Consider the following 12,544-nt stretch of genomic DNA (forward strand, 5'->3'; position numbering starts at 1 on the left):
CGAGCCTGCCACTGAAACACCGTGGAAGCCACCCCAGCTAGGCTGGGTCAAGTTGTATTCAGACGGATCCTACTCGCGGGATGGTGGAGCGGGGGCTGGAATGATTCTACGGGACAATGTCGGGCCCGTCGTCTTCTCATCATGCAGATCCATATACTCATGCAGATACGCTCTGGAAGCTGAATTGTGTGCTTGCATGGAAGGGATTTCCTTCCCTATCCAACTGTCAGATCTACCAAATGTGATTGAGATGGATTCAAGCATGGCGGTGGCGATGATCTCAAGTGGTGTAACAGACCGTTCAGTGTATGCCTCGCTGGTTGGTGAAATCAAGTATTTGTTGAGCCTCAGGCAAACTTGTATTACTCTTATCCCTCACACTTAAAATAAAACAAGTGATCGGTTAGCTAGCTTTGCTAGAATAGAAGGTCGGACCATGACTTGGATTGGTTTAGGGCCTAATGATGTTATGAAGTTTGTCCTAGATGATTGTAAGGACTTGTTAAATGAGTAATACAAGTATTATTTCCGTAAAAAAGAATATGGAGCGGGGCGGATCGGATGCCGCTTCTGCCTCCCTAATCAACGCATCACCATGATCGTGGGTAGGCATAGGGGGTGAACATAGCGTTCTTCCTCCCGTGTACTCTCCCTCTACCTCGTCTCTGTGCACCCTTTGTATGTCTAATCCCTCTTCATTTGTGATGCCACAGTCCGCTTGCCGCTCTTCCTTGAACCATGCTTTACCCTCCCCACCCCCTCTCTTTCCATCTCTCTTTTGGTGAGGATAAGCTTTGACGTTGTGTTCTATAGCTCAATTGGTTCATCCATCTTTGTGAAGTTTGTGCTACTGGGGGACGAGGCCATTTTGCCATGTGCGTTATTGATAGTCCGTGTAATGGGCTAGCCCATTTTGAACTTTTCTCTTTTGATGATCTTTTTGTTCTGCCTTTTCTTATTTTTTCTCTATCACCGCCAAGGACAAGAAAAGGATCGAGTTTCTTCCTAAGAGCTTGAAGCCCATTGTTGGGCGGGCTTGAGAGGCAAAAGAGAAGGAAATAGCCCGTGGGTTGGTTCCAAGGTCCATGAGTAAATGCATGGTGTATAAATTCTCGAATGTTGGCGGGCCACGACACGGCCGACCGAGTGTAGCTTCGGCGTGGAAGACTCGATAGGGAAGGTTCATTCCCAATACCATTTTATGTGTTCCATACACTTTAGTATCGTCCACACACTCATCTAGGCAGTATATACAGACGGTGTGCTCTAGCCATAGTTTTAAATAGCCCGCTATAGCCTTTTCGGCAGGGCGTCGCTAAATGACATTATGTACAAATATGCCGCTATAGTTGATTTAGAGGCTCGCCGCTATTTGCCGTAACCCGTTATTTAAAACATTGGCTCTAACTCATCGTGACACATTGCATTTCTATTCAAATACAGTTCATTCTTTCTAGATACAATTCAAGCTCACAGACTCCAGCCGATGACAAATCTAACACTCTAATAAGGAATATTCATTCATTATCAATACCGCTTTATGTTTTCAATACACCCCAACTCATACTTTGTCGTCATTGGATTACATGGGTATCATGTACGCACCCGTCTAGGAAGCATCACTCCTTTCGAAACACAGTGCTAGCTCACAGACTTCGTTCCTTGGTAGCCGTTTTTGAGAGCGCGCGGCATGTAGGCGGTATCGTATACTCCTCTGCGGGCGTGCGATATCCGTGTGAATTGCAACCACCGATGTTTTTTTTGCACGAAAGAGAAACACACACAATGTATTGACAGTTGAGGTCATTTGTTGTAGCGTGCGCTATTTGTTCAGACCTTTTCACTTTCTTTTTATAGTTCCATTTATACTTCTATTTCCTTTTCTTCTCTTTATCACCACCGCTGACAAGAAATGATCGATCGCTTTTCTCTTTGAAACTTGATGTGGAACGTTCATTACCAATACCGCTTTCCGTTTTCGATACATCTCCAGCTCACACATTGTCAAGATTCGAGCTCATGCATATCGTGTACACACATGTCTAGGGAGCATCTACGGGCGGTGCGCGCTAGCTCGTCGCGACACAACACTCCTTTCCAAATACAGTTATAGCTCACACACTCCGTTTCCTCGGTAGCCGCTGACAAGAGTGTCATGTACTCCCTCCGTTCCTAAATATAAGTCTTTTTAGAGATTTCACTAAAGAGCTGCATACGAAGCAAAATGAATGAATCTATACTCTAAAATATGTCTATATGCATCCGTATGTAGTCTTTTTAATAAAACCTTCTAAAAGACTTATATTTAGGAACGGAGGGAGTAGGCAGTATCGTGTATCTACGAGTGTGTGGCATCCGTGTGAATTACAACCATCGATGTTTTTTGCGCGAAAGAGAAATACACACTCATATATTGACGGCCCGGGTCATTTTGTTGGATTGTGCTGTATTTGACGGTCTGCACACCCCTATCGTGTAATGGGCAAGCCCGTTCAGACCTTTTGACATCCTTTTTATAGTTTCAGTTATACTTTTATTTCCTTTTCTTCTCTCCATCATCGTCAGCGACAAGAAATTATCGCTTTTCAACCAAACACTCGATATGGAACGTTCATTACCAACACCTCCAGCTCACACTCCTAGGAACATCTTCGGGCGGTGCGCGGTAGCCCGTCGCGACGCATCACTCCTTTCCAAATACAGTTCTAGCCCACGGACTCCGGTCCACAGTGGCCGCTGTCGAGAGCGGCGTGTAGGCGATACCATGTGCTCCTCCGTCGTGCATGCGGCATCCGCGTGAATGACAACCGTCGATGTTTTTTTTCTATACACGAAAGAGAGACACAAGCGCGTATATATAAGCGGGTTAACGGGTCGCGCCCGAAGAGCGCCCCTGCGCTGTCCTCACTCACACGCAAAGGGACAGTGGCCCAAACCCAACAACCCGCACCCGGTAAGGAAATACCGAAAACACCCTCGCTCCTGGCCGAGAACTACGGCAGTACCAGACATCACTCCCCCGGCTACTCGAGGGCTAAAACCGTCCACCGGCGCACGGTTTTTTTTACTAATACCCCTCGCGTCTCTGCTCCTCAGCTCACCTCCCCGCGCCTGCCTTCCTGCTTGGACTTGTTTAACACCCACCACCGCTTCTTCCTCCCTCCTCCGGGTGACGTCGCCGCGGACCGGACCGGCGGCGAGGCGCGGCCTTCTCCCCCCGACCCGGCGGCCGGCGGCCCGTGCTCCCCAGGATGCCGGAGGCAAATGCGGGTGCCCGCGGCGGCGGCGAGCAGCGCAGCAAGGTGGGGGGAACGGACGGACAGAGTCGCTTTCCGGGCCGAAAGACACCTTCTTTCTTCCTCCTCTTCTTTTTTATCTTCTGCCTTGTCGGCGCCGGCCATGGGTTCGTTCGTGGTGAGCTACGGTGGTGCTCTGCTTCTGCGGCGTGGCTTTCGGCGCCGGCCATGGGCTCCTTCTCGGATTTGGGCCGGGTAAAGATGTGGATTTCGGGGAGGATTCGGACGGATTCGGTTCCCCCCCAAACAAGAGGAGGCCGCGATTTCTTGCCTTGCTAGCTGAGCGGAGGCCCCGCGTCCAAAATCCAAATCCTCGGGACAGGCGGCAGGATATCTGCGGCATATCCGCTCGCTCTCTTTCCTATTCAATTCCTTCCTGGAAATCTCCCGGTTCTGCGCCGGGGAGACCCCTCTTTTGGCAGATGTTGATGAGGTGTCGGTCGGTCGGTCGCCGTGGTTGGTGAATCGGGCATCGGATTCGGTGACCGGGCAAGTTTATCCAAATCTGCAGTTACTTTCCTTTTAGCCAGAGATGGATAGCGCATATATTCAGTCCAGCCCGTGGAATCCGTGCCTACCCAGGAGTTACCTATAAGTTTCCCCGTATTTTTTTCAGCCAAAGGGATATATCCTTTTTCAGTAGCGGTCGTTCATCAGACTCCTGACATTCTTGTTCTTCGAATTGGTTGCTGTCAGTTTTCTGATTTTGGGTGGGTGAGTGCAGGCCAAGGAAGTTCTGACTATGGCGCATCAGCAGCAGTTACACCTATTGTTAGGATTAATTCTAGATTGTGAAAATATGTTTTTGTTTATCTGAACTACTGTAACCATGGTTGAGTGTGTGGCTGTTTTTCCAAGCCAACGTCTGATCTGGATGTCTTTTTCTTTTGCAAAAGAGAATTTTGCCATGTGCACGGTGCTAACTTTTTCCACCAATTTTCAACTTTCAGAGCTCAGACGTGATGAGTTTCTTCAGCGAATATGGAGATGCCAGCAGATACAAGATCGAAGAGATCATTGGCAAAGGGAGCTACGGAGTCGTGTGTTCAGCCATCGACCGGCAAACCGGAGACAAGGTGGCGATAAAGAAGATATCCAACATCTTCGAGCATATCACCGACGCCGCCCGGATCCTCCGCGAAATCAAGCTTCTCCGGCTTCTCAGGCACCCCGACATCGTCCAGATCAAGCACATAATGCTGCCTCCGTCCAGGAGGGACTTCAAGGACATATTCGTTGTCTTTGAGCTCATGGACACCGACCTCCACCAGGTTATCAAGGCCAATGATGACCTCACAAAGGAGCACTTCCAGTTCTTTCTATACCAGATGCTCCGTGCCATGAAATATATCCATACCGGTAATTAATTTATTAAGGATCCTCTTAGTTGGAGATTCCCTACCCCCCTTTTTTTCCTGAAAGAGAGGTCTTCGAGTTCTATTTATAGTATCATCACAGTGGTATGTCTAGAGTTAGGAGTACTATTAACAGTTCTGACTAGTGAGTTTGCATGCCAATTTCACTTCAACCAATGATCGATGATAGTCCTATTTTCATCTGCATTGCTTGAAATGTTTATCATCTCTTGTTAAGTATGATAGTCCTATGTTCTGATGATTAATCTTCGTGGCTGCAGCTAACGTTTATCACCGTGATTTGAAGCCAAAAAATATATTGGCAAACGCTAACTGCAAACTCAAGATATGTGATTTTGGACTAGCAAGAGTTGCATTCAATGACACCCCTACAACTGTTTTCTGGACGGTATGTTACTTCTACAGTTTACAACTAGATTTTATCCACAATACTCTACTTTTGTGAATTCTGGTTGACGAATTGGATAGCATGCTACGTTCTGTGCCAAAGAACCCTACTTGAAACTTAAATCTCACCGTCTTCTCCAACATGATATGCAGGACTATGTTGCGACTAGGTGGTACAGAGCTCCGGAGCTGTGTGGTTCTTTCTTCACCAAGGTAATTAATAATTTCCTCTTCCTGTGGTTTTGTTCATTTTAGTACTGTTTGTGGCATTTCGCTACTTCCTCGTTCTAGAGGGTTGTATAGCCTAAAATTCTAGGCGATTAGTAGATTTTGATCCTTATTCTCTAATCTTTGGATACATCACTGTGCTTTAGAGGAGTATGGCATCGTAGTTATAACAAGGTGTTTGTTCAAGCACTAAAGTTGTGTACAAATTGATATACATTACTTAGTGTTACATTTGCCATCATTCATTTATACCTTTTCAGTTTCTATGTTAACTTGATGATACTAAGTTGACTCTTTCAATGCAGTATTCACCGGCTATTGATACATGGAGCATTGGTTGCATTTTTGCGGAGATCTTGACAGGAAAGCCTTTGTTCCCTGGTAAAAATGTGGTTCACCAGTTGGATTTGATGACTGATTTCTTAGGCTCACCATCGCCTGACATTATTTCTCGGGTATGATTTACCGTTTGCACAAATGTTGTCAATCGAGTACTTCTAGCATAAGGTCCAGTTCTCTAATATTTTTTATCACCGCAGATTCGAAATGAGAAGGCAAGGAGGTATCTGAGCACCATGAGGAAGAAGCTGCCAGTACCTTTTTCAGAAAAGTTCCCCAACGCAGATCCTGCAGCAGTCAAGCTCTTGCAAAAGCTTCTAGCATTTGATCCAAAGGACCGACCGACTGCTGAAGAGGTAGGCATGCATGTCTTAGTGAAACATGAATTTCATGTTAGCATTTTGTGCTCTCATGTGTTCTACTACAAAATCGTACTGTACATTCTAGGTCCATGCGTAATTCTAACAAGTTTTCTGTGCATGATCAGGCGTTGGCTGACCCCTATTTCAAAGGTCTTGCGAAAGTGGAGAGAGAGCCATCATGCCAACCGATTTCGAAAATGGAGTTTGAGTTTGAACGGAGAAAGTTTACCAAAGAGGAGGTCAAGGAACTTATATTCAGGGAGATATTGGAGTACCACCCTCAGCTTCTCAAGGATTACACCAACGGCTCAGAGAAAACCAACTTTCTATATCCTAGGTTTCTACCTTGACATAGTATCTTTATTAAGCTCTTTTCTCCTTTTTATTCTGTCCATCTATGTAGCAATGCTCATTATGTCTCTTGAATTTTCCGCTATGCAGTGCCGTCGACAACTTCCGGAGGCAATTTGCTAACTTAGAGGAAGATGGAGGAAAAGGCGGGGCACCCGAGAGGAAGCATGTTTCTCTGCCGAGGTAACTTACACTAATACAATTCTTCTGAATGTGATCAACTCTACTATCTGGTTCTAAATTATTTGTGCCGCCGCATACATAACTTGTGTTAAAACTACCAAAATGAATTAGTTAATCAATAAGCTTCTGAAAGATGTATCCTTGAATAAATTGGCACACCGTGGTACTTTACAGATCTTGAAAAATCTAGAAGTGTGGAGCCCTAGAGTACAGAAGTTATGTTGGAGTTTCACTATTAACCCTTGATGATGGGCTGCTTGCAGGACTACAACAGTTCACTCTACCCCAATTCCTACAACAAGTGGTCCGGCATCCCAAGCTCCTCAAAGGATCCCAACAGGTAACTTGTTCTGTTTAATTTGGTCTGGTACGTACCTCCTCATTTGAGCTTCAGAGAGAGCACCAGTCTTGACACATTTCATCTCTGACACTATTGCAGCTAGACCAGGCAGAGTGGTTGCCTCGGCGACACCGATCGAGAACGCGGCCTTCGCCGATCGACAAACGGGTCGAAGGATGTCGAGGGACCCTGCGGCGCCTCCAGCAGCAGCTGCCGCGGGCTACACCCTGAGGCCGGATTGCCCCGACAGGCAACAGCAGCAGCAGCAGCAGGAACTGGAAAAGGACCGCACGCGCTACAGGCCGGCGCTCCATTTCAGGGACGCCAGGGTCGCGCCCGAGGCCGAGGCGCGGCCCTCGGCCTACTACATTCCCCCGTTCAACGGCATAGCCGCGGTCGCCGGTGGGTACAGCAAGGTCGGCGCGGCCGCAAGGATGTACTAGGGCGGGCAATGGGCACCGGAGGACGGTGGCCGGGTCGCCGCTCCAGCGAAGGCAGGGGCTGGGAGGGTGAACTCGTCTCAAACTTAGGAGGTACTAGGAAACAGTGGAACAGGTGGTGCTCTTGTCTTGTGTACATATTACCGGCATTCAAGCAATTGGTTGGTTGGTTCCGTGGTCTGCTGCTGCTGCTGTTTCCTGGGTTGATAGATAGATAGGTTGAGAGTTGAAACAGTATGCTCTGCTCTGAGAGGTGAAATGGCCTCTGTTGAGGAGGGAGGAGGGGGTTGGGGGCTGTAGAGTTTTTCGACTTTTTTGTTTTGTTTTGTTTCCGGATGGTGTTAATAGGATGGATGAATAAATGGATGATGGGAGCTCTGATGGGCTTCTCCGTTGGTCAATTCTTGTGTCTGCTGCTGAATCTGTTGTACAGTATGATTTTCTCCTTTAGGCTGGTCATGGTGGGAGTAACTTAGATACAGTAGTAATATAACGCATTCTAAGATTAATTTGTTTATGTGGCATGTCATTAAACATTAATGATAGATGTTTAAAGTAACATAATATATTATTGCAACATAGCACAATCCAAAGCAAAATACTACGTCTAAAATATAATAAATGCAATCATCTACTCTCCCCGTCTCATAATATAATGCAATCATCTACTCTCCCCGTCTCATAATATAAAAAGTATTTTCTTCCGTTCCATAATATAAGAATATTTTTTTACATTAGTGCAATATCAAAAACATTCTTATATTATAAGATGAAGGGGGTATGAGGAAGCGTAAAACCCTTTGTCTCGGGCCGCATTATATTTATAGGATAGATATCTTGACATACAAGTTGATCCTCTAGGAGGTTACAAGAGATAAGAGAGAGTGGTAAAGAGATAAGAGGAAACTAGTTTAAACCAGTTTCCTATACCTATACAGTTTATCTAACATTCCCCCTCAATCTAAACTTCTACTTGCTAAGATTAAGATTGTACTTGAAGTCATCTAACCTTCTCATTGTGAGAGGCTTTGTGAATCCATCAGCAAGTTGGTCACCTGTTGTAATGAACCTTATATCAAGTAATCTCCTAGTTACTCTTTCTCTGACAAAGTGAAAATCAACTTCAATATGTTTTGTTCGTGCATGGAAAACAGGATTTGCTGAAAGATAGGTTGCACCAAGATTGTCACACCATAACCTAGCAGCTTGTGGAACCTTTACCCCAAGTTCATGTAATAGTGTTTGAATCCACATTACTTCAGCTGTTGCATTAGCCAAAGCTTTATACTCAGCCTCAGTGCTTGATCTTGAGACTGTTGCCTGTTTTCTTGCACTCCATGACACCAGATTTGTTCCCAGAAACACAACAAACCCACCAGTTGACCTTCTATCATCTGCACATCCTGCTCAATCTGCATCAGAGTATGCTGACACAAGCATAGATGAGGACTTAACAATCTGAAGACCTAGTCCTTTTGTAAACTTGAGATACCTCAAAATCCTCTTTACTACTGTCCAATGAAAAGTAGTAGGAGCATGCAAATATTGACATACCTTGATAACAGAGTATGGAATGTCAGGACGTGTGCGAGTCAAGTACTGTAATGCACCTACAATGCTTCTATATTTGGTTGCATCATTCGGCCCAAGTGCCTCTCCATACTGTAGGTGGTGCCGCACCGTACGTGTCATTCTCAAATGATGTATCGGAGCAGCGAGATCGAGTGAAGCGTGCGGTGGATAAACCGGCCACGTCCCGGTAACGAGGCTGGAACACACATACGGTGGCTCGGTCGAGTCGATCGAGAGTGCGTGCTCTTGGATGGCTCGGACGTGCGCGTCCATCCGTGGATGCGGATGGCGAGCAACGTACAGCATTCATTTAACTTTCTTTGCACCCTACGCACGTTCAGCAGCCAGGTGAAAGCTGGGTTTGCACTGCAAGTTTGTTACTCATAGTCATAGGTGGGCAGGCTCACAGCGTCAGGCTCGACATGTCTCGGACTAAGTGTGTGTGTGTGTGTGTGTGTGTGCGGGTGGGTATGTCAATCCGTAAATTTTTCTCCCACCTCTGTTCATGGACATTGATGTGGAAGCCGGCCATACAATGCTACTTGCATACAGTTCAAAGGAGATGATTAACACTCCTGTGCACTTGACGCAACTTGAATGCAATGAAAGCTCTATCCTGGACAGCTTGAAAAAAAAGGTCGTTCACGCACGTTCGGATAATATTCTGCTACTCTCGGCCCATATACAGGGCCCGATTCCAACTTGCCGAAAATTCTGAACAAAAGGAACACCGGCTAGCCCAATCGGCCCATTATATAGAAAACAAAAACCCGTCTCTTCACGCATGTTTTAAAATTGAGACTAGCCGTTATGTTTGGTTAGGCCATCCCGAAAATCTTTCTTTCGTCCCTGTAAACCTTGTGACAGTTGAATAAAAGCTTTGCAAGATTGTAAAAAAAAAAACTTCGATCACCCCCGTCTCCGCCAAACTCCCACCGACCGCACCGCCCGATTCATCCGTCTCGCGCCACCGCAGACCCCGCCGCCCCGCGCCTCCGCAGCTCCTGGAGCCACCACCCCCTCCACGCGGCGCGCACTGTAGACGCGACGATGCTACCCCGTCGTCTTACTTCCCGATCGGCATCCCTACCCCCGCACGCCACTACTATTTGTCAACTTCTGGTGAGTGCTCCGGCGAGGTAGCACTATTGTTTCTTCTATTTTTGTCTCTGAACCTACAGTAATTGCACAACTCTTTAGGAAATTTTATGCTTATTAAGTTGCACCCTAATCCTGCAATTCCTGTAACCGTGACGGGAGTTGAAAAAAAATGTTCCCGTTAAATCTTTCTCGGGTTGAAGAAAAAATTAAATCTAGATTTTGGTGACACAACTTGTATCTGTGCACATAGTTGTAGTTTCTATCGCTATTAGTTCAAGCGATGATAACTCAACTTATTATTGTCAGTTCTAATACAGAGGTACTGAATGTTCACACGTTTAACTTCAGCCTCGATGATCCACGGACTTGGTGTTCGTGATGCCCCGGCACCTCCACCGCCTCGTGCACTGGCCCTCAACTCAAAGCCTGTGCTAGATCCTACGAGTTTCCATAAGAAATGGAGCCAACTAGCATTATCTTCTTCTCAGGTGTGTTGCTTTTAAGTTTTTGTCCCTGCTGCATTTCATGATTATGCATGGGCACAGCAGCATACTCTTGTGTCTTTTTATCATCGCATCAAGTTTCTTGTGACTTTAGCAAAGTGATCGCGTGAAATCCTATGTGCTGCCGCTGTCTAATTTGTCTTCCCATGAAGCTCAAGCTCACCTCAGCTTGAGTTTGAAATTAGCCCTTCTGATGTAGTGGTTTTCCATGTTCCTCTAAATGGTTTCACTTGGTTTGACCTTATTATGATTTTACTTTGGTAGTATAGCACAAGAGGATTCTGTGTGATGATCTGCTGCTGTTTGTCGTGTTTGTGTATGGGTCCGTCCTTGAAATTGATCACATTGACGAGTTTGAAATTTGTGATTAACAAATAGGAATGCTCTTTAACTCCACAAGGAGCAGCTTCTTTGATGAATCCCCAATCGCTCATTCGTCATATGCAAAGCAATTACGTTCGATGTGTTGCTTCAGGCGGTCGGCCTCCAAACCACAAATTCTTCTTTTATGGTTAGAAGAAAGCTGGGGCTGCTGCTTTCTACCTTGTACTCCCTTCGTTTCAAAATAAATGTCTTAATTTTAATATAATTTTGTACTAAAGCTAGTACAAAGTTGAAACAGTTATTTTAAGATTGAGAGAGTAGAATGCAATGTGAACACAACATCATCCAAGGCCCAGCTCAAAATAAAGGCCGGCGAAGGGAATACTGCCGGGGATTTTTCTACTTTGTTTCAATGCATTCTTTATCATGAGCATTCTCTATCTTGGTGATGGCACCTGCCTCCAGCTTTTCTGGCTCCGCGACAATATCTCTGTGATTTACTACTATAAACTCCAATCAAAGCCTTCCTGGTATATCTTTTTATCAGAAAGCTTGGAGCAACGGTAAAACCATTGTCTCTCTCGTCCACAACAGGCGCCCACCTGTGGCCTTTTCAAGTTTAAGTTATTTTTATGCTTTTTTAGGATTTAAGTTTAATGTAAAGTGGCAAGGATGCACGGGACTTTTGTAGTTAATGTAATATATTAAATAAAGTTCAAGTTCAAATTATTTTTGAAGTTTAAGTTTAATTTTTCAAGAGGCACTGCGTGAAATGCGTCTGTCCGTTGGACGCACCTAAGGACGCAAACGGACAATCGTGTCCATCGAAACGTGTCCGTTTGCATCCCTGTGTTGGAGTTGGCCTAAAGTTCTAGTTCGCATATGAGATGGAGTTCAAAGAGGCGAAAAAGGTATAAACAAAAAAAAAACAAATGCAGTTGGAAAGGAAAATCTTTGGAAGTTTATAGAGGCAAAAGAAACTTGTTAGATTGCTCTAAAAAAAGTCTCATGCATGTCTGAATTTGCTCTGGTGTAGCAATTCAACATTTATTATATCATCAATTCATAATGAAACACGAAAGCATGCCAATATGTGTGTGTGTTAAAAACGTAACAATACAAAGAATTTTGATACCAGTTCGACGAGGGACGGCTTGATGGAGGACGAGTTGAGCATCTTCAACAACATGACTAGCCGTCAAGGAGGTGGCAAGCATCATTAGAAGAGCAAGCCCGTGGACATCCATCCTCACCTATACGACGGCGTCATGGACCAAGGTGGCTCTAGTCCAGAGGCTTGGATGGATGCTCTGAGCCATCTATTGGACAACAAGAATCAGGGGATGGGTTCGTTGTCATGGAGAATGCCCATAGGGTGCTCTGGCTTAGGTCTTGGTTGGGCAAGCATTACTACTAGTGTTGTTTCTTGTGATGTTGGTGAAGGCGTGCATGATCGTCGACGTTGATGGTGATGACGATGACAATGTATATCCTGTGGTAGCCAGGGCTTGAAAACTGTTGCTGGCATGTATATTTTGATGAGGTGATATACACTAACCACTCATGCTGATGGCGAAATTAGGGTGTTAGGATTACACCTTGTTTTGGATGTGGTGGTAGGATGACACCATAAGAGCTAGGATGAGCTAGATCTGCCTTATGATCATGCATACTTAAGTTTCTTCTGTTTCATGTGTAGTGCGCTCCTTTGCCTCCTGCTTGAATTCTTACTCTTCTATCAT

General features: G+C 45.4%; 1 protein-coding gene across 1 annotated transcript; it reads left to right on the forward strand.

Annotated features, from left to right (window-relative positions):
* Positions 1 to 3,172: 3,172 nt before the first annotated feature.
* LOC123450552 (mitogen-activated protein kinase 7-like) lies at positions 3,173 to 7,703 on the forward strand. Its single transcript, XM_045127736.1, has 10 exons — positions 3,173 to 3,302; positions 4,247 to 4,655; positions 4,933 to 5,060; positions 5,213 to 5,272; positions 5,593 to 5,742; positions 5,827 to 5,982; positions 6,114 to 6,325; positions 6,430 to 6,522; positions 6,786 to 6,862; positions 6,962 to 7,703. The coding sequence occupies exons 1-10, from the start codon at positions 3,252 to 3,254 to the stop codon at positions 7,303 to 7,305; spliced, it is 1,680 nt and encodes a 559-aa protein (XP_044983671.1). The 5' UTR covers positions 3,173 to 3,251; the 3' UTR covers positions 7,306 to 7,703.
* The last annotated feature ends 4,841 nt before the right edge of the window (positions 7,704 to 12,544 follow it).

This window comes from Hordeum vulgare, chromosome 1H (assembly GCF_904849725.1).
Source record: "Hordeum vulgare subsp. vulgare chromosome 1H, MorexV3_pseudomolecules_assembly, whole genome shotgun sequence".
NCBI lineage: Eukaryota > Viridiplantae > Streptophyta > Magnoliopsida > Poales > Poaceae > Hordeum > Hordeum vulgare.

Excerpts from the sequence above, each read along its gene's own strand:
- LOC123450552 (XM_045127736.1), top strand. The coding sequence starts at position 3,252 with ATGCCGGAGGCAAATGCGGGTGCCCGCGGCGGCGGCGAGCAGCGCAGC. Across the intron at positions 5,061-5,212 it reads CTACAACTGTTTTCTGGACG|GACTATGTTGCGACTAGGTG; the intron begins GTATGTTACTTC and ends CATGATATGCAG. Across the intron at positions 6,523-6,785 it reads AAGCATGTTTCTCTGCCGAG|GACTACAACAGTTCACTCTA; the intron begins GTAACTTACACT and ends GGCTGCTTGCAG.